The sequence below is a fragment of the Gymnoscopelus braueri genome (genome assembly GCF_963280865.1).
Source record: "Gymnoscopelus braueri genome assembly, chromosome: 10".
Classification (NCBI taxonomy): Eukaryota; Metazoa; Chordata; class Actinopteri; order Myctophiformes; family Myctophidae; genus Gymnoscopelus; species Gymnoscopelus braueri.
In genome coordinates, this window is record NC_137611.1 from 11,550,623 (window position 1) to 11,572,959 (window position 22,337).

The 22,337-nt window shown below is 39.5% G+C and overlaps 3 protein-coding genes across 5 annotated transcripts in view; all 3 read left to right on the forward strand.

Annotated features, from left to right (window-relative positions):
* Positions 1 to 4,742, forward strand: part of LOC308094209 (uncharacterized protein) — a 5,885-nt gene extending 1,143 nt beyond the window's left edge. For all 3 annotated transcript variants that reach the window (XM_080440720.1, XM_080440719.1, XM_080440721.1), the window contains exons 3-6: positions 2,029 to 2,172; positions 2,316 to 2,468; positions 4,130 to 4,249; positions 4,407 to 4,742. In XM_080440720.1, coding sequence (XP_080296846.1) covers positions 2,029 to 2,172; positions 2,316 to 2,468; positions 4,130 to 4,249; positions 4,407 to 4,651 — 662 coding nt within the window. In that variant the 3' untranslated portion in view covers positions 4,652 to 4,742. The remainder of the gene's footprint in view (positions 1 to 2,028; positions 2,173 to 2,315; positions 2,469 to 4,129; positions 4,250 to 4,406) is intronic.
* LOC308094207 (protein RoBo-1-like) overlaps positions 1 to 6,016 on the forward strand; it is a 21,879-nt gene extending 15,863 nt beyond the window's left edge. Inside the window, exon 4 of the mRNA XM_080440714.1 lies at positions 4,922 to 6,016. The gene's annotated coding sequence lies outside the window, so the exon portion shown is untranslated. The remainder of the gene's footprint in view (positions 1 to 4,921) is intronic.
* A 2,020-nt stretch (positions 6,017 to 8,036) lies between these two features.
* Positions 8,037 to 22,337, forward strand: part of klb (klotho beta) — a gene marked incomplete at its 3' end in the record, with an annotated part of 28,068 nt that continues 13,767 nt past the window's right edge. Inside the window, exons 1-5 of the mRNA XM_080439698.1 lie at positions 8,037 to 8,154; positions 12,937 to 13,068; positions 13,226 to 13,378; positions 19,294 to 19,413; positions 19,666 to 19,940. Of these exons, the coding sequence (XP_080295824.1) occupies positions 8,109 to 8,154; positions 12,937 to 13,068; positions 13,226 to 13,378; positions 19,294 to 19,413; positions 19,666 to 19,940 (726 nt within the window). The 5' untranslated portion in view covers positions 8,037 to 8,108. The remainder of the gene's footprint in view (positions 8,155 to 12,936; positions 13,069 to 13,225; positions 13,379 to 19,293; positions 19,414 to 19,665; positions 19,941 to 22,337) is intronic.

The window sequence follows — 22,337 nt, forward strand, 5'->3', positions numbered from 1 at the left end:
GCCACAGCTTAAAGGGGTAGTTCACCCCCAAAATAACTTTTTTTCTATTGATTACTGACCATCTGGAGCCTTGAATTCATAGATATTTTTTTGTTTTTGTCACATTCCTAAGCCAATAATTTGATTATAATAAATGTGTCCCCATTGATTCCGGTAGGAGACACAAATGCATTTGTGTCTCCTACCGGAATCAATGGGGCTAAATTTATTATAATCAAATAATAAAGGAAGGAATGCGACAAAAACTAAAAAATATCCATGAATTCAAGGCTCCAGATGGTCAGTAATCAATAGAAAAAAAGTTATTTGGGGGGTGAACTACCCCTTTAAAACGTGCGCGGATAGGCCTTGCGTTATATAGATCGCATATTTTAATAGCTTTTTTTATTATTTTTTTTGGCAAGATCTGACGTTCATAGTGACATAACACTGTCAAAAAAAATAAAATAAAAAAATCTCAATCAATCTCGTCTAGCGATTTTTTTGTTTGTTTGTTTATTTTTTTGGTTGCATAGTGTTATGTCACTATGAACGTCAGATCTCAAAAAAAAAAAGAAAAAAAAAAGCTATTAAAATATGCGATCTAACGCAAGGCCCATCCGCGCAGGTTTTAAGCTGTGGCGGACCTGGGATCGAGTTATGAAAAATTTCTACTGTACCATTCATCCTAAGATATCATAACGTCATAGAAAAGGTACGAAAAAAATCTCATTTAATACATTATAATTGTCCTCTATAACTAAAATGTAAAATTAAAAACACCTTAAATATTGTATTTACTTTAGAAATAATCACAAGTTAATGATGTCATTTGTCCATGTGTGGTCTTAGCCCTATGGAATTTATGTAATGCATGCAAAAACAACTTAATATTTCCTAAGGTTAATATGAGCATCAAATCAATATTTTAAATATTTTTTTTTTCACATGCATTCCATAAATTCCACAGGGCTAGACCACACATGGACAAATGACATCATCAACTTGCTATGGGCATTGTCCCTATTGAGTAAAAGATGAACTGTTTCTAAAATATATAAAATATTTAAGGTGTTTAAAGATTTATTTTGATTATTAGCCAGGGATCCTTTTAAGAAAATTATGTGGAATATACGGTATTGAGATATCTAAACAGTACATTGTGTGTGTGTGTGTGTGTGTGTGTGTGTGTGTGTGTGTGTGTGTGTGTGTGTGTGTGTGTGTGTGTGTGTGTGTGTGTGGGTGGGTGTGTGTGTGTGTGTGTGTGTGTGTGTGTGTGTGTGTGTGTGTGTGTGTGTGTGTGTGTGTGTGTGTGTGTGTGTGTGTGTGTGTGTGTGTGTGTGTGTGTGTGTGTGTGTGTGTGTGTGTGTGTGTGTGTGTGTGTGTGTGTGTGTGTGTGTGTGTGTGTGATCAAACCAACACTCAAGTGTGCTTCTGAGTTTTGTTTCCCTGCAGAGATGCATGTACCTCTTCACAGTAGTTTATGTCTAGGCATTAAACCAGCATTAAATCATCTGCCAAGATCAAGATAACCAAGTCTGTTTTAAAATATTTATAAGCGTGCATTGCATAGCTACTTAATATTAATTTTGTCATTCCAGATCTATATTATATTTATATATTGTTTTATTTTACTTTACCTTTATTTACCCAGGGAAGGTATCTTTTTCAGCAATACCCTGCTTCACACTCACACAGACACACAAGGTGTTAAAAGTCTGCCCAGCTGATTCATTTAAAAACACTTGATTTCAATGTATGAATTTCACATTACTATCTATACAGGTGGGCCATTAACATTTTAGGATATATCATTATAGGAAATATCCTGCAGTGTGTGATCCCTTATTGGCGATATAGTGTGAAAACCACAACGATATATGAAAGCCACTTCTAAAAAATCTAAGCCATGTGTTGTTAAGTTTTTAATCATGACCATATGTATAACATACACACATTACAATAATCATGGGACCTTGATTGAAAAATATTTTCTTTTTTCGTTTGCAACTGTAACATGTGTGATATTTTCTGCCTGTTGTATTACAGCCGATGCCCTGAAATGTTATGCATGTGGGCAAGGAGGAGCCAAAGAACGCTGTAATAATACACGACCATTTACGGAACTAGGAAAAGAAATGGACTGCCCTGGATCCTATCAATGTGCTGCATTTAATATGGGACGAACTAACCGTAAGTGATATCCTATAGACTATCCTGTGCCTTTTTAAATTAAATTAAAACTCTGTTATAGATTACAAAGTCACCTTTAAGTTATCAGACCTTGTATGATGAAGACATTATTAGTTTGAAGATAATATTTTGTTTGTTTTCAGTCGTACCGTACCCCAGAGGTGTGGGATATAATAAGAAGAATTGTTTGCCAGCTGATCAGTGCGTTAGTGGCACAGTGATCTTTGGTGACATAAGATTTCATGAGAACGTCAAGTGCTGTTCCACTGACCTCTGCAATAATGACTATAGAAATGGTAAGTACCATATATACTGTCTTCTAAATGATATGTAAATACAATAACCAGTGTACAGCATGAAGGAGAAAATGTTCTGTACATGTATGCATTGTTTTCTAAATGATATGGGACAACAATCTGGTTTTGGTTTGTATGCTTGTTTATTCTTCATACTTGATGGAAAATCTGAAACATACTGCAATTAAATGAATGCAATAAGGGTGAAAACCATGCAGAGACATAGAACATGTTTTGTTCTACGTCTATGTCTAGAAACTGTTGGTTATGTAGTTTTGACGGCTATAATAAATTATATGATATAATATTATGATAACTATACTTCTAACAACAATATACCGTATCTACCCTTACCAGTTCATATCCTGTTTTTCAGTCTTATTGTTGTTGCTGCTATGCAGTGGTGTAAAGTACACCATTTACTCAAGTACTGTACTTAAGTACGATTTGAGGTATTTTTTACTTTACCGGAGTATTTCCAATTTTCAATACTTTTACTTCTACTCCACTACATCTCAGAGGCAAATATTGTACTTTCACTCCGCTACAATTACTTGAAAACTTTAGTTACTAGTTACTTTGCAGATATAGCTTATTATATTATAAAACATGAATTAACCACTTTAGACCCATTTTATACCTAAGCTATTTGGAAATAGCCGATCTACAAGCTCACAACACGTCGTATTGCGACACGTTGTGAGCTTGTAGATCTGCTATTTTCAAACATTTAGTACTTTTACTTTTGGTACTTTAAGTATATTTTGATGCCAATACTTTGTACTTTTACTCAAGTAACATTTTGAACACGGGCCTTTTACTTGTAATAGAGTATTTTTATGTTGTGGTATTGTTACTTTTACTTAAGTAAAATATCTGAGTACTTCTTCCACCACTTCTTCCACCACTAAGGTCTCTTATCTTAATATGTAACGTATTATTATTACATTACAGCGGCCAGCAGGGACTGGAGCAAGGTTTTTTAGACGATTAATTACTGCTATTCTGTCACAAGATCAAGAAGAATGTAAAATACCAAAATTACTTCTTTAGGAATGATGACAGTTTGTTGTGTTCTCTGCTGCTCCCAACAAAAACATTTAAACTATGACCTGTGCTATGATTAGAAGTGCCTTCAGTAGCTACAATACATTTTTGTTTATTGCCAGATATCACAAAACAGTATGCAAGATCTCACAGAACGGTATTCAAAGTCTTTTCACCCATCTTTTTAATTAATGTTTTTATCTCCCATATTATGTCCCTTTATGGTAAATATAAGTTTAGGTTAAGTTTTAAATGTAAACTTTGTTCTTCAATTAGGCAGACATAAAATGGAAAAAATTGTTTATTATTCAAATTAATTAAATATTGATTTAAAAAAATCAAATATCAAACAAGGTTAACACGGAATGCACTGATTAGATAAAAATATCTTAGTCATAACATGTAAATATAGTGTCAATCGTAGAATCAAAACAAAGTAAGAAATTAAATGTATTGGTGACACATTACATACACAGGTTTATTTAGCCACTGTCCTGTGGGTTGTCTGCAAGTTGAAAATATGTACAGTATGTTGTTTTGTTGTACATGGTGTTCAGGGTTTGAGGCATCGTTATGAATAATTCTATAATTATATCAAAATGTAAACCTTACAGATACTCTAGTGAGCGGTATTAAGAATGGTAAGAAGTGCTACACTTGCACAGATCCACAGAACTGCAGCGACACACAGAAGACATTATCGTGTCTAGGGAATCAGACACGCTGCATGTCAGGTAAATCAGCCTATGGCTTCAGGCGACTGCCTCTCCAGTTTAGCAAATATTGTGTTTAATATTACACAGTCCTCAGCTCAGAAGAATGCTCAATCGTTTTTTTTTGTTTTATTGGAGTATGAAGCACAGACAGTAATATGTGTTTTTGTGTTCACAGTGCTGGAACAAAACATGACCCTGATCGGCTGTGCCACACAGAGCATGTGTGGAGATAAGCAAGCCCTCCTAAACATGTTAATTGATGTTAGCGTGTCCAAAGATGCTAAAATAAGCTGCTGTGAAGATGACTTGTGCAACAGTGTCACAAAACCACAAAATCACAGTGTCAAAATCACAAACACTGTTAATCCTAGAATACTCCTGATCCTGGTAGCTTCATTGATGTTAGCCACCTGGTCCTAGTAGCAACAGTGCATGTTATGTATGTCTTGCTCATTTGATTTAGCTATTTGTCTCATCTGTTTAAGAAAGTAGGTAGTTGATATATTGCACTTTTACCTTAGTGCTAGGTATACTCTTGGTTGCCTGTTTTAGCAGAAAGACTTCTGGTGATTAGTAGTTTCGTTCCCTACCTATGTTGAATGCACTTATTGCAAGTCGCTTTGGATTAAAGCGTCTGCTAAATGACTGTAATGTAATGTAATGCAATGTAATGTAATGTAATGTATGAAGTCATACTGTGTAACTTTTTCCAATTCCAATTTTGATATTATCTTTCACTGGTATATTTTTCACAATAACCACTCCACATGAATGTGTTTTTGACACATTAAACATTATTTTAATCATGTAAGCTGTACTTAAAAAACTATTTTGTGTGATGCAACCCGTTTTGATTTAATTGTGTGTATCTCTCAATTTAGTACATACTTAAACACTACTGGTGCAACTGTCCCCTGGTCCCCTTGGTCCTTTTAAGAAACAATTAGATGCTATACAGGGGAGTCATATTTTGCCCATCGGTAGACTCAATTGTAAACAATACCCAGGTAAGAGGACTGTTATCCCATCGTTGATAGTCGAATGTTACATCTAAAGTTCTATGATTTACACACTGATAAACTGATAATTCTGGTTCAACAAGAAGAGACTGGATGTTTAACTGGATCACTGACAGGCCCTGGCCCTCGACGGTCGAGATGGGTTTTTGATGGTGTTTCTTTTTTTGTGTGGCGTTTTTTACCCTGCTGTAGCTTGTATTCTTGCTACTTGAGTTCCCCAGCCAGAAGAGATGATGAGACAAGAGAGAGTCATCCTTCAATGTTTATTTTCAACAGGCCTGTGTGTACTCTATATAGCATGCCTAGAGAAGTCCAAAGATTACAGATCTTTCCTACATTAATTATACAGCGGCCGCGTTGTGAACATCCAGTTCTTAGTAAGTCTTTTGCAAACACATACTGTATACATCCAATTTCACTTGTTTATCCTGTATCCTGTATGAGTTCTCTATCCTGATTGGATAAAATTGGTATCCCGACCTAAAAATGCATGTTCTGTTTACTAAAGAACTGTAGAGACGGGGGAGACCCCTGTTAATGAACAAAAACTCTATAGCAATTTTTACTATCAGCATATAGTTATCTAACACCTATTTTAGCTACAGAAAATCACTTACTATACCTTTAATGCCTATACAGCAAGTCTGGGCACATCACATACTGTAACCAAACGCTGAGAGAACAGCTTACCACACAAAGGCTGCAGGTCAACTGAAGCATGAGCCTGTTCTTTAAAAAAAGTTTGCATTTTCTAAATAAAAGTCTTTGTTGCATTTTTATTTGTTTTATTGTATTTTATTTTATAATTAGATTTTTACTTGACAGTTTTCCCTCCTTATTTATACTGTATTATATCTTGCTATTATAAAGCACATTGTAGCCCAGTTTCGAAAAACATAAATAAAGTTTATTATTATCTGCAACAGGCACACCTCATAGTTGGTATAGTGTAAATATTGAATAACAACTAGCGCTACATTTGAACTATAGTTTGTAATTTAGTGACGTGTAAATCTCAATTTAGACAACTAGATTTAGTACAGACTTGCACACAACTGGTGTAACTGTTGCCATGTCATTTTGGTCCTTTTCATAAACAATTAGATGCTATACAGGTGAGTCATATTGGTATGAGGTAAGAGGACGGTTATCCCATCATTCTAATGTTACATCTAAAGGTCTATGATTAACACAGATAAAATGTCATTTTTGGTTCGGCAAAAAGAGACGATGAGACAAGAGAGTTCTCCTTCAATGTTGTTTACTTTCAACAGGCTTGTGTGTACTTTATAGCATACGAGATGTCCAAAGATTACTGATCCTTCACACATATTTATACAGCTGGAGAAACATTAGGTGTTGTTAACATTTGTTTCTTATCACTGCTCCAAATGCAAGTCCATTCCCAACACGTATATATTGCGTGACTGAACAATTGGCAATAACAACTTAAGTTAAGTTTATGTCTTGCTCGCATTAAAACCAAACTTTGGTTTGCAAGGACAACTAAATCTGCCGATGAACCTATATGTGCAAGACAAGTTAGAATTAACACAATACAATACATACGCACTACCTCTTCCACCAAAAATGAGGTCCATATTAAAAAAGTAAATGCTGTCTTATCACTGCAGGCCAACAGGCAGGTAACATTAGCTGTTCACACACAGATATGAGAAAATTATGAGTGAACTCTACGTTTCCTTTTAGGACATACTGATGTTCACTACATATACTGTACATGTTGTTGTGCTATATAAATATTGTAAAAAATGCATTTATGAACTACTAATGACCAAAAACGCAGGTCTGTCTATCTGTATAATGCATTCCTGGAACACCAGAGGACTTCGAGGAATTGAATTATTTCTATATGAGAGACGTAACGATCAAGCATTTGGTTGTGTGTTTAGTATTTATGTAGCCACATGGCTCGGCAAGGCCTACTTATATGGTTCTGTCAATTTATATCCCTGGGAGTGCAGGGGTGGGCGGCCTTATTTTTGTTGTCACTTTGTTCTTTGTTTTTCTTTAGTTTAGTAGGTCAGATAAGATTGTATCCTGTATTTTCTTTCCTTCGCCATGTACGCATGTTCGGCATAGGCAGGCACCCACGCACACACACACACACACACACACACACACACACACACACACACACACACACACACACACACACACACACACACACACACACACACACACACACACACACACACACACACACACACACACACACACACACACACAAACACACACACACACACACACACACACGGACAAAGGTGGGATTCAATGACATTGGGGGAGCGGTGAGCTTCAGGTGATTGGCTAGGGAGAGCGAGGGGAGGGGACGTAAAGAGGGGGTTGGCTTTTAATGTTTTGGTGACGTGCCACGCCCCCAACCCTGTTATTAGATGTCAGCTCAGGGAATAAACCTGATCATCTGATGGTTCAAAGAGACAATCTCATCATTTTCATCACAAGCTAATTAGCCATTGAAATAAGCATAAGGGGCATCGCTGACACTACAATATTTGCCTGCCAATATACCAACGCAGTCTTAATGTGAGTTTTTAGCTTAATCTTTCATTTAATTTATGATTTCCCCCTTTCTCCCTGAATTCAGTATGTATATGGGAAATACTGCAGATATGTTTAGGTTGGGAATTGTAATGCTGCTTCTATTGTTTGTTAAAAATGGATAAAAGTTGTGTATCACTGGTTATGTGATTAATGGTTATGTATTTGAATGATTGTCTTGTGTTTTGTCTTCACAATAGTCAGAGAAAAGGAGGTCGTCTTAACAGCTGTAACCCTACGCAGTCTTTCAGTTGAACTTCTCAGTCCAGAACAGCATGCATTTGCTCATTCTGATCATTGGGGTCACGCTTTTCCCTAAAGGTAAGTCTTGTTTTTATGTGTGTATGTGTGTTTGTATTTGAGTTCTTTTCTATTTATTTTCTTTATTCTATACCCACATTTATGTCTCCTAACAGACTTCAACCTTGCATGCATTTCATAGCAATATTGATTTTGCAATTCCAGACCTATATTGTATTTACAATAAATGCTATTTATCTTTTAAACTTAATTTTCAAATACACACAAATGGTGGAATTTCAGTTTGTTCATTGGTCAAACCTAGATACAGGTTTAACTCCACATAGACATACCTTATTAATTATATTGTTTGGTTAAACAAAATGTTTTTGTTAAAAATGTAAAGCTCTATATTGTGATAGTAATCATTGCTATAGAGCGTTCCTTCAACAACAGCAGTCTCCCTGACTCTCCAGCTCTTTAATAAACAGAAAATAAATGCTCAAGTCGGTTGCCAATTTCAGCCAATCAGGAGATGGTACAAATGTATCTTCAATTTTATAGTGTTCCGGTTCCGAGGTTGTCTGCTGTTATCACTTGTTTATTCTGTATCTTGTATGCGTTCCCTCTCCTGATTGGATACAATTTGTATCCCCCCCTGAAAATGTATCTTCTGTTTACTGAAGAGCTGTAGAGACAGGGAGACCCCTGTTACTGTGCTCTTTATAACAATGGTTGTTATCTCAGTATCTCAATATAGAGCTATTTAACACTTATTTTTAACAAAAAATATATAAAATGAAAATCCCTTACTGCACCTCAAAACAAAAACAAAAATCACACTGTGACTCACATGCAAAAATAAAAGCCATGTGCTATATAATTTAGAATCATAACCCTACAGTAGATATGACATATAGGGCTGCAACTACCGATATTGAATATTTTATTATTATTATTATTATATCGCTTTTTGGATTAATCAAATAATCGGGAAGCACACTTTAAAACACTGTATGTCATGGCACAATTTACATTACATTTTAAAAAACGGTAAAAATGGGGGAACATTTGTAAACTACGTATATGAATCGTCTAAAAAGTATCACAAACAGATAAGTTATTTAATGTTCACTTAGCTTGCAAGCAGCCTCAGTCCGTCTGGGCCCCGCCCCAAGGGCTTGGTCCTTTTTATTAAAGCACCAGAAAAAAACAATAGAATGATTGTTACACGGATCTTGGGTGCGTACAGTCATATGACAAATATTGTCTCTCACATAGCCAGACCCTTCACAGCTCTGCCTGAGCTGTGAAGGGTCTGGCTCTGCGAGACTATATCACAGACGTTCATGTTCAAATACAATGTATGCATTATGTCATACCGGCCCACTCAGGAGGTTCACTGACCAGTCCATCTTGGCCATTCGTAATGATTGATGGCTAATGTAAATCAAAGGCCTGTCATCCTTGCGATTCCGGCTACAGGACAAATCCTTGGATGCCGTCCCTAACATCTGCAGTGGAACAATAGCCCACACACACAGGGAGAATCCCCCATGGCAAAGGTCGAGCCTAGAGCTATGAGATGGATACCAGACAGTCTGGCATACCGTAGGACACTCAGTCTAACTTAATTTACTGTTCATGCTAGGCAGCTGTTAAGAAGTATCAGTAATTATGATATGTATCTGCAATTTTTCCGTCACATACTGTATATATTTTACAATATGTATATGTTTTTTTTAAATATATCTAAACGTACTATATCATTTCACCACTTAAGCCATAATTGTCTCCGCCAGGCCGAACGCATGGCCGAGACTATATTTTGCACCCTGTCCGTCCGTCCGTGTGTCCGTGTGTGTGTCGATCCGTCCGTCTGTGAGCAGCTAATCTCCGGCACCGCTGGCCCGATCGAAGCGAAACTGTGCACGCACACCCCCTGGATGCTAGAGCAAAACCTCTGCCCCGAATATTTCAGATCGGCCTGTTATAGCGCCACCAGGAGGCCGATTTTTGCAAAACAATGTTTTTGTAATATTATTACTAAAGGTTTTGTCCAAACATCTCGCAGATCGGTAGGCTACACAGTATCTCTATAGTCATTAAACCAAATGGATCTGTCTGATTTTTCATATTCCATCCTGATTGGCTAAGATTGGCTTCCAAAGTTTGCAGGAGTGGTCAGTTTTGAACAAAATGCTTCAAATCATGAACACAGCGTGCGATTGACGTGAAACTTTACACACACATTGCCACTAGGCCAAGGAAGAAATGCCACCCTAAACCCTACCGATTTTGTCCAAACATCACAAAAATTGGTACACATTACCTCCATAGTCATGTGATCAACAAGGATATCAGATTTGGCATAATACATCCTGGGGCCTGTTCCTCAAAAGGTGAATTAGAGCTAAAGCCTGGCTTTTCCACCTATCCTGGCTTAATTTAGCCAGGATTAGAGCTGAGTCGGTTCCTCAAAAGGTGAATTATCTTGAAGATTAGTTTAGCCAGTTCACCCTGGCTAAGTTTAGCCTTATCCGATTCCTCAAAAGAGAATTGAAGCAAGCCTAGCTTAGTTACCATGGCAATTTAGCTGTGAAGTTAGCCTGGTCAGGAGCAGGCTAACAGCCAAGCTTACTTAATCTAGTGCCTTGTTCTTCAAGTTTTTCCACATTTAATTCAAAACATGTGTTTGTATATGGACTCATTTTAATGACCCTGCATTCAAATAAAATGAAATAAATACAATAAGATATAATCAAATTAATTACTGAAATAGTGTGTGACCATGAATTGTTTCACAATGACTCATGTGATATGTAATTGTCACTATGTTATAGTTAACACTATAGTTCATCTTGTTGTTAGATGTTTGATAATATATTACATTTTTTTTTTAATATTATAAAAAATGTCTGACACATACATACACACACATATACCCGTAACTAATCATTTATATATATATATATATATATATATATATATATATATATATATATATATATATATATATATAACGTTCCCGTTCGTCCCGTTCGTCCCGTTCGTCCCGTTGCCCGTCCGTCACTTTAAACCCATAACTAATAATTTATATATATATATATATATATATAAATTATTAGTTATGGGTTTAAAGGAGCCTCTTTGAATTGTAAGTCAATGAGGAGCATATTTTAAATTATCAATTTCTAGTCAATGGAGAAATTATTTTTTATTTCTTGTCCACCTTTGGAGTTACATCATGATGGCAAGGTAACTACACAACCCAAACCTCTACCAAAGTGGTCTTGCAAATGTGGGGTTATTTATTGCGTGTCTCGTCCCGTCCCGTCCCCCCCGCTCATCCCGTCACGGCCCCCTGTCGCGGTCAACCCCCCCCCCCCCCCCCCCCCTCCCGTCCCGTCCCGTCCCGTTGTGGCCCCCGTCGCGGTACACCCCCCCGTCCCGTCCCGTTCCCGTTCGTCCCGTTCGTCCCGTTGCCCGTCCGTCACTGTGTGTGTGTGCTTGCAATACTTTGCCATGCTTTCTCCCTGGATCTATTTATTGCGGTCGCGTTTCCTTTAATTCCTTGTATGATTTCATGAGCTGCTGCAGTGCTGCTATTCAGTCACAGAGAAGAACGCTGCTCTGGTTTTGGACTCCGTGATTGGTCAAGTTCAAGGAATCTGTGCGCGAGTTCATGGTCTTTTATAGAAATACATCGCCGGCGAATCGCCGCCCATTCAGCCTGGCTTCATTATCCTGGCTGGACAAAGCCTGGCTTGACATAGCCTAGCTCGACAAAGTTGCTCCTTTTCAGCCTGGCTTGGCGTCTGAGGAACGGAATAAACGAGGCTTTTCGGACCCGACTTTGTCAAGCCTGGATTTGGCTTAAGGCCATGCAGGCTTTTTTAATTCACCTTTTGAGGAACAGGCCCCTGATTGGCTTAGATTGGCATCTGAAGTTTGCAGGAGTGGCTTGTTTTGAACAAAATGCCTCAAATCATAAACGCAGTGTCCGATTGCCGAGAAACTTTGCACGCACATTCCCACTAGACCGAGGAAGACATGCCACTCTTTTCACATTGTCCTGTTATAGCGCCACAAGGAGGCCGATTTTTACTAAACATCTTTTTTTAATATTACTTATTTTGTCCAAACATCACGCAAATCGGTGCAAATTATCTCTATAGTCATGTGATGGAGATGGATTTGTCAGATTTTTCATATTCCATCCTTCTTTCCCATCCTTCAAGTACAATTTAAAGAAATGGTTGCTTGATAACCAGGCTTACAACCATTATTAAACAGCACTGCACTTTAGTTAGGCTTTGCACTTTTTTTTGCTTGAAATTGTATTTTGTAGTTTTATTTTATTGTCTATGGTGTTGATTGTAATGAAGTGTTACTGTACGCTCTGTTGCCTTGTAATGTATTTTATTGTTCACTGTTCAATGTTTTTTTGTGGGGACTACGGATGTAAATTGTATTTACTTTACATTACTACAGTATGTACTGTTCATTAATATGCTCTGTCCCGTCGAAATAAACAAATAAAGTAAAGTATTGGTGAATTTCGAACATTGCTGGCCCACAATAACCTACCTGACCTGTTCTCCGAGGAGCACATTTTCTAGTTGAACATGTGTCACCTTTATATTAGTTGTCTGAAACCTTGGCTTGCACGCCTCATGGTGGCACTACAACAGCCCGCTTCACCTTTTGACCTATCTGTCAGCATTTTCATATTCTATTCCAATTGGCTATAAGTTAGCAGGCCCTGGGAAGGCAACACAGCCTGGCAGAGACCTACGCTCTGAGGAGCGCACTTTTTTCCAGCTGTAACCTGTGTGATATTTTCTGCCTCTTGTCTTACAGCCTATGCCCTGAAATGCTATGCATGTGGGGACGGAACACCTGAAGAACGCTGCTACTTTAAAGAACTAGGAAAAGAAATAGTCTGTCCTGGATCTCACCATTGCGCTGCATTGGTAGTCTCGACAACTAACAGTACGTGATAGAGATATAGACTAATTGTCTGTGCTTTTTATCTTGTAAGATAAAACTCTGTCAATGATTAGAAAGTCACCTTTAACTTATCTTGAGGAGATGTTCTTGCATGATGAAAACATTATTAGTTTGAAGCTAACATTCTGTTTGTTTTCAGTGGAACCGTACCCCAGTGGTGTGGGGTATAATATGAAGAATTGTTTGCCAGCTGATCAGTGCGTTAGTGGCACAGTGTACTTTGGAAACCAACGCTTTTTTGAGAACATGAAGTGCTGTTCCACTGACCTCTGCAATGTTAACTATACAAATGGTAAGTAGGCCTACCTATATCATCTGTGGTGTCTTCTAAACTACATTAGAATACATTAACCAGCGTACAGTATGAAGGAGAATAAGTTCCGTAATTGCACGTATCGTTGTTTTCCAAATTATATGGCACAACAGTCTTAGTTTCTATGTTTGATTATTGTTCATACTTGATGGAAAAAACAAAAAAATGTAGCGAAAGGTGAAAAAAAAGAATGTAGTTTTGAAGCAATACTGTTACACCAGTATGATAACTAAATATACTTCACATTTTGTCCCAGTCATCTATTTATGTTAGGTCACATGGGTGCTTGTTGAGAGAAGTAGAAACAAAAACAAGCACACTAGTAAGTAAGTAAGTAAATTTTATTTATAAAGCACCTTTCGAAACAGTGTTACAAAGTGCTGTACAATGGAACATAAAATACATACAATTAACAAGATAACAACAGGGTATTATAGTACAAAAAAAAAATTGTGAAAAGTACAAAACAGCAAGGATAAAAACAAAAGCATTGACCTATGTGAGTCAGGTCTTCAAATGACAAAGTGCTTACGAAACAAAAGTGTTTTAAGCATTCTCTTAAAACAATCAACCGACTCAGCATTTTTTAATGCCAGGGGAAGGGCGTTCCACAGTGTGGGAGCAACTACTGCAAAGGCCCTGTCACCCTTTGTTTTTAGATTGGACGCGGGTATCTTCAAAAGGCCTTTGTCAGAGGACCTGAGGGACCTCACCTTGTCCTTAGGGGGCAGTAGGTCAGCAATATAAAGTGGTGCTAGCCCATGTAGAGCTTTATAGGTGGTTAACAAGATTTTAAAATCTATCCTGGACCTAATTGGTAGCCAGTGAAGTGCGGCTAACACTGGTGTTATGTGTGCTCTGCGATTAGTGTTGGTGAGAATTCTGGCCGCCGTGTTCTGTACTAGTTGAAGTCGTGATAGTGACGCACGGCTCAGAGTGGTGTAGAGTCCGTTGCAGTAATCAAGACGGGAAGAGACAAATGCATGCATGATTTTTTCCAGGTCTTGAGATGTGATAATTGATTTTATTTTATTAATGTTGCGCAGATGGTAGAAACATGACTGAGTTACCTTTTTAACATGGAACTCGAAGTTCATCTGGTTGTCGAAAAAGACACCAAGGTTTTTTGCTGTTTGTTTTACATTAGTAGCCAATGGACCAAGGGACAGCCGAATTGCATCTGAGCTACACTCGGGGCCTATGATGAGTATTTCAGTTTTATCTGGGTTAAGTTGTAGGAAATTTTGTGCCATCCAATTATTAATGCCGGTTAAACAGTCATGCATGACTGTGAGTTTACTGAGGTTGTTTTGCTTGAATGAGAGATACAGCTGTGTATCATCAGCGTAGCAGTGATATGACATACCTTCATAGCTGTTAATGAGAGTACCAAGGGGTAGCATATATAGGGAGAACAGGACTGGACCAAGTATGGAGCCCTGGGGGACACCACATGTCAAGGGAGCTGAGGAGGACGCATAACTGTCAACAGCGACAGCCACACTTCTCCCTGACAAATAGGAGGAGAACCATTCCAAGGCCGACCCATTTAATCCCACCCACTGTTGAAGCCTATGTAGAAGGATGGAGGGATCGATTGTATCAAAAGCTGCGCTTAAGTCGAGCAGCAACAGCACTGAACACTCACCAACATCAGCCCTCATGAGGATGTCGCTAGAGACTCTGAGGAGTGCAGTTTCAGTGCTGTGCTTCTGGCGGAAACCGGACTGAAACTTGTCAAAAATGTTATTGTTATTTAGAAAATGTAAAAGTTGATTGCAGACAACCTTTTCTAATACTTTAGAAATGAACGGGAGTTTGGATATGGGTCTATAATTGGAGTGAACTAGTGGATCGAGGCTTGGTTTTTTTAGGAGTGGTTGGATAATGGCATGCTTAAAGTGATCAGGCACACAACCAGAGGATAAGGAGCTATTGATGATGGATAAAAAGTAGGGGCCTAGACAGTCAAAAGCATCTTTTAAGAGTGCAGTAGGCATGATGTCAACAGGACTAGATGAGGGGTGCATATGTGACACGATCGGTGAAAGATCATCCAAGGAGATCATGTTAAACTGGGACATTGAGGGGACTAGAGGAGGGTGGTCAACTATGGTGGTACTAGGTGGTATTATCTTGGATCTAATATTGTCAACTTTGTTCAGAAAGAAAGATAAGAATTGTTCACAATCATCGTCAGAGAAGACCGGAACTGGGGGGATGGCTGGGTTAACCAGAGTGTTAATGACGGTAAAAAGTGCTTTTGGCCTATTTTTATTAAGATTGATCAGATTTGAGAAATATGCCGATCTTGCATCCTCAATTTTAAGATTAAAAGCAGACAGCAGTTCCTTCATATGATTGAAATGGACTGTCTCCTTAGACTTTTTCCACTGCCGCTCTACCTTTCTGCATTCCCTTTTTAGGCTGCGGATGTCATCGTTCATCCATGGGGATGATTTAACGGCGCATTTGTTTTTTATTTTGAGGGGGGCAACTACATCAAGGGCAGACAGACATAAATTGTTAAAATGGCAGACGAGGTCATTTGTGGCGGTTGGAGCTGTTACATTGTTGCTAAGGGCTGAAAAAGCAGAGCAAAATTTTTCAGCAGAGGAACTGTTGAGAGTGCGGGAGCGGATGGAGCGTATGATGGATTGGGTCTCAACAGTAACATTTATGTTAAAAAGGATATATTTGTGGTCGGAGAGAAAGAACTCACCCAAACACAGATTATTGAGGTTCACGCCCATTGTGAAAACTAAGTCCAGTGTATGGCCATGGTCATGCGTTGGCCCAGACACATGCTGAATTAGATTTAGCGATTGAGTAAGGCTGATAAACTCATCAGTTAAGTTGTCGGAGGGATTGTCAATGTGATAGTTGAAATCTCCTGTCACAATCAAGTTATCAAATTTCATGACAACCGATGATAAAAATTCTGAGAATTCAGTTAAAAACTCGCTTTTAGAACCTGGTGGGCGATAGCATAATAAAATAAAGAGAGGATTAGCAGATCCAATCTTAAGCAGGAGAGCTTCAAAGGTAGTAAAATTATCAATGTCCATAGAGCGGCAAGCAAATTGTTTAGAAAAAACAGCCGCTAGACCACCCCCACGTCCAGATAGCCTAGGAGCATTTATAACTCTACAGGCAGCGGGACAAAACTTATTCACAGTTACGTTGTCATTTTCTTTCAGCCAAGTCTCTGTTAAAAATAAGAAATCAAGGTGATGAGAGTTAAAAAAGTCTCTTATGATGAAGGGCTTGTTACAGACTGACCTAGCGTTAATTAAAGCAATTTTAAAAGGAACAGACTTAATAGGAGGAGCTATAGGTAAGCAGTGAATGTGAGTGAGGTTTGATGGAGTGACTGTACGAGGGGTGATGTTGTTGAGTGAAGAGAGTCTGGTCCTGATAAGAACAGGGATGGACAAAGGGCAGAAGAGGGAAATGGAGTCAGCATGACCAAAAAGGAGATGCTCATGGTTATTGCAATGTAAAGCTACAGTAGTGGGATCATGCTGGGGTGCATGTCACTTGGAGCTGCAAGCGATGAACTGGATGTAGTGAGTGATTAATAGATTGGTGCCTTTTGAATTAAGGTGCAGGCCATCACGTTTGTACAGGTGGTTACTGGTCCAAAACCTGTCAAAATTACTGACAAAGCCAGCTCCAGTAGCGTGACAGAAGGCTTTTTGCCATTCATGCAGGCTCCAGAGTCTACTAAAGTGTTCAGAACTTTTTGAGGGGGCTGGGATGGGGCCAGAAAAGACACATGTTTTGCCCAGGCTCTGTACAGTGGTGGCAAGTGATTCGAGATCTTCCCTGAGTTTGACCGAAAGTCTGTTTAGAACATCATTCGAGCCAACATGAACAAAGAGAGTATGTGCAGTAGGATGACGATCTAGAACAACAGGGGCCAATTCAATGAGATTATGGATTTTGCCACCAGGGAGACAATAGGTGATGGAACCCGGAATAACAACAGCTCTGATGATAGAGTCACCAATAATAACAACTTCTGGGGGCCTGTCCTTGCATCCTCCCTTATAGATAGAGAGTTTGGACCAGATTGGATTGTCCTTAAAATTATTGGCAACGGTGGCATTGGTGACGTCACGTTCCGCAGCAACTGTGTCCATCGCGTCGTTGGGGGAACCCCCATTAACGATACTGGCAGCTGGGACAGACACTGGAGTCTCTGCTGGGATTTCCTTGCCGATGGTGACGTCACTAGATTTCGTGACGTCACGATTGTCCACAGCTGTGTCCATCAGACCGTTGGGCAGTGGGGGAGAAAGCTGCACAACGCTAGTAGTAGGGACATGCTTGGACACACGGACAGCAGGAGGCGAGGGGGTTCTGCGACGAGAGCGTTTATGGTGGACTCGAGGGGTCGAGGGACAGGAACGCTTTTTGTTGGATTTGGAGAAGACCTGTTGCTGATAGTCAGCTGGCGGAAAAGGGTCTGGTAGCAACCCGTTACTCACGCATCGCCCGGTGGTAGATATTAGCATCCTATTTGCCACAGCTAGCTCGCTGCTAGCCGTTAGCTCCGGGGTAGCTTGTTGTGGCTCGGGTAAACTAGCCAGTGGAGTAAAGAAGTTGGTCAGTGGAATGGGGCTATCGGCACCCCCAGGAGAGAACCAGGGAAGAGATCGCTTTCTCCCATTCCTGACGACAGAGGTCCAGGAGCGGCCCGGAGTAGGACTCGAAAAGCGGGGTCCGTTCGGAACCAATTTGTCCAGCCTGGACTGCAGCAGCGTCTTCCTCCGGAGGACATCCTTCAGGACTCCCTCAATGGTCTGGAGCTCGGACCTTAAGGTGACCATTTCGGATTCATCATCTGCGGTAAGTGGCGACATCTATAGAGAAAAATAACTGCCAGTACACAGTCCAATAGGTAGCTAATGGTGTTGTTGTTAGCCAAGGGCTAAGCAGTTTAGCAGCGGCTAGGAAGGCTACTTACACACCTGGACTCCAAAAGGAGTCCAGTGCGTTGATCAGATGTTATAGATGTTATAGTTGTACACGGGTAGGATGAGATCCAGAGCGGTACTTACACACAAGGGTCCCGAATAGGGACCCACTGCGTTGAACGAGTCTAGCAGGAGTACACAGTTGTACCGGTGTCGCAGGATAGTGAGTGATTTCAGTGGTTATTGATGGTGATCTTCGACCATAGTGCAGTATGGCCATCAAACAATCAAAGTTTAAAAGCGTTGTTAAAAACAATGCATAAAACTAGGATAAAACAGGCTAAAAAGTCATGAGACAGGACCTCTAAACCTTACACTCAGTCTGTATACATGCAATTCACTGGTTTCAAGATTCATAACAAGAAACAACAACAAGCGTTTCACCGTCAGGAAGGCTTGACACCGAAACGCGTCCGCGTATGCTGTCCGTGCCTCTATGTATTAAAAGTAGGCCTACCAGAAGGACTTCGGAGTGCTGGCTATTCATTTCTTATTGCTTGTTGACAGAACCTGGAGCTGTATGGGAGAGCTTATTGAAACCTGCAGATAGATAACAGTTGAAATTTATTAGATTGTCTGGAGCCTGCCACAGCCCGGCACAGAGAGGCCTCATTAATCGTAACCATGGGAACCGGGGACAGTGAGAGGGGATGAGAATGTTTTTCAACAATAATGATGCTATGAGGCATTAAGAGTGGTTGTTTTATTCATGATTTCTCATTGCTACTCGTCACATAGGCCTACTGTCAATCCTTGAATCAAACGTGAGAAATGAAATGTATTGGTGGAAGGTTTGTGTAGAGCTTGTGTCTTGTGGGTTGTCGGCAAGTTGAAAATGTGTATGTTGTTCTGTTGTACATGGTGTTTAATTATGAATCATTTTATAATTATATAAAAATGTAAACCTTACAGATAATTTCGCGAGCTCTGTGGAGAATGGAAGGAAGTGCTACACTTGCACGAATCCACAGAACTGCAGCGACACACAGACGACTTTATCGTGTGTAGGGGATCAGGACCGCTGCATCTCAGGTAATGAGAAGCCATGGCTTCAGACAACTGCCTCTCTAGTTGACCCAAATATGATATTTAATATTTCACATTCCTCAGCTGAGAAGAATGCTCAATCTTTTGTGTCTCTCCGGTTTACCCAAACATGATATTTAATATTTCACATTTCTCAGCTGAAAAGGATGCTCAATCTTTAATATTTGTATTCATTTTTGTGTACTTGGACTTGGAGTATTAAGCACAGACAGTAATGTGTTTTTTTTGTGTTCACAGTGGTGGAACATAATGGAGTCCAAAACGAGACCAGGATTGGCTGTGCCACAAAGAGCATGTGCGGAGATGTGCAAGCCCTCCTAAACATGTTGATGAATATTACCCTGTCTGAAAATTCTACAATAACCTGCTGTGAAGATGACTTGTGCAACAGTTTCAAACTCACTAATCCTACAAGCACTGTTGACAAGTCTTCAGGTCTTCAAGCTTCAAGGCTCACAAGCCCTACTGGTGCCGCTCCTGGCAGCACCAGTGATGTTAGCCTCTATATCTTGGTAGCACTAGTGATGTTAGCCTCTATATCCTGGCAGCACCAGTGATGTTAGGCTCTATATCCTGGCAGCACCAGTGATGTTAGCCTCTATATCCTGGCAGCACCAGTGATGTTAGCCTCTATATCCTGGCAGCACCAGTGATGTTAGCCTCTATATCCTGGCAGCACCAGTGATGTTAGGCTCTATATCCTGGCAGCACCAGTGATGTTAGCCTCTATATCCTGGCAGCACCAGTGATGTTAGCCTCTATATACTGGTAGCACCAGTGATGTTAGCCTCTATATCTTGGCAGCACCAGTGATGTTAGCCTCTATATCCTGGCAGCACCAGTGATGTTAGCCTCTATATACTGGTAGCACCAGTGATGTTAGCCTCTATATACTGGTAGCACCAGTGATGTTAGCCCCTATATACTGGTAGCACCAGTGATGTTAGGCTCTATATCCTGGCAGCACCAGTGGTGTTAGCCTCTATATCCTGGCAGCACCAGTGATGTTAGCCTCTATATCTTAGTAGCACCAGTGATGTTAGCCTCCGTATCCTGGTAGCATCAGTGACGTTAGCCTCTATATACTGGTAGCAACAGTGACGTTAGGCTCTATATACTGGTAGCACCAGTGCTGTCAGCCTCTTGATCCTGGTAGCACCAGTAGCACCAGTGATGTTAGCCTCTATATACTGGTAGCACCAGTGATGCTAGCCTCTATATCTTGGTAGCACCAGTGATGTTAGCCTCTATATCCTGGCAGCACCAGTGATGTTAGCCTCTATATCCTGGTAGCACCAGTGATGTTAGGCTCTATATCCTGGCAGCACCAGTGATGTTAGCCTCTATACCCATGGACGCACCAGCACCAATGTTTAAAGTCATACTTCGTAACTTTTCAATTAAACAAAAGTAATTTTTTACCAAATCTTTCACCAGTATATGTTTCGCAATATAAATTCCACATAAATGTTTTTTATTTTTATTTTTATTTTTTTTACAACTTTCGTTAACACTATTATATACCCTGCAGTATTCCCTTTTCAGGAAGTCACTCCCATCAAGGGAGGGAGAGAGAGCTTGGTACATCATTATAGGGCATAGCAGTGGCGGCCATTTTCTGGTTTTCAAAAATATTTATATCAATTATTTTAAGCCTAGAATCAAGCCATCCAGGGTCCTGGTGAATCATTACCATAAAACGTTTGATTCTGTGATTTCTTTTTTTGAAAACGGCAAAACAAACGGTATTTATTAAATATAGTATATCATATAATTAAATATTACATTTTAAAAAATCACAGAAAATGTTGTTTTATGGTCATGATTCACCAGGACCCTGGATGGCTTGATTTAGGCTATATATAATATGATATAAATATTTTTGGAAATGTCAATGGGAAAAATGCATTGACTATTTTGGAGTGGAACCAGAAAATGGCCGCCACTGCTATGCCCTATAGAGAAAAGAGCCCTGTGTTCTGATCTTATCTTTCCGTACCAGGCACCTGGGTAGCACAAGGCTGCAATAATATGATCTCATCTCAAGCTGATAAACACAGTTAGGTTAGTTAAGGTTACTCAAATAAGGTAATGAACTATCTTAAATGACAAAACAATTGTTTAATAACACTTTAAACATAGAGATGATAAAAATACAAGATACAATTCTATTTATCATTGGACATCACCATTCAGCAGAGATCTCAAGCCTTTTGCTTAGTTTTTTTAGTACCCATTTTATCCACATCTGTATTGCCTTGCCATTGATTTAATAGGTAGACTCAATTGTAAACAAGACCCAGGTGAAAGGATGTGTACCCCATTGTTGATGGTTGAATGTTACATCTAAAGTTCTATGATTAACACACTGATAGAAATAACATTTCTGGAGACGAGAGAGTCCTCCTTCAGTGTTGTTTATTTTCAACAGGCTTGTGTGTACTTTATAGCATACTTAGAGATGTCCAAAGTTTACAGATCTTTCATTCATTATTTATACAGTGGGACAAACATTATGTGATGTTAACATCTGTCTCTTACAGCTCCATAATGCAATCCTTCATAAACACGTACTGAATGCATTGTGTGACTGAACATTTGGCATAGAACATAGAATAGAATCAAGGCAACAGAAAACATTCACACTTTGCCTCTTCCACCTAAAATGTGGTTTGTATTTAAAATAAAAGTAAATGGGACAACACAATATCCTGGAGAAAAACTGATGGATTATATTAATTCAATGTTTTATTTACAAGTGAACAGGGAAACGGACTGGTGCTGAGTGCCAAATCAAAATAAAAAAACTTCTTGCCTTTCCTGGCTGTGCCCTGGGATGGCTCCCACAGTGTCAGTTTGCCTGCCACGATTTCCGCGTGCCTGACGCAGTGCCCTGCCAGCCTCACACT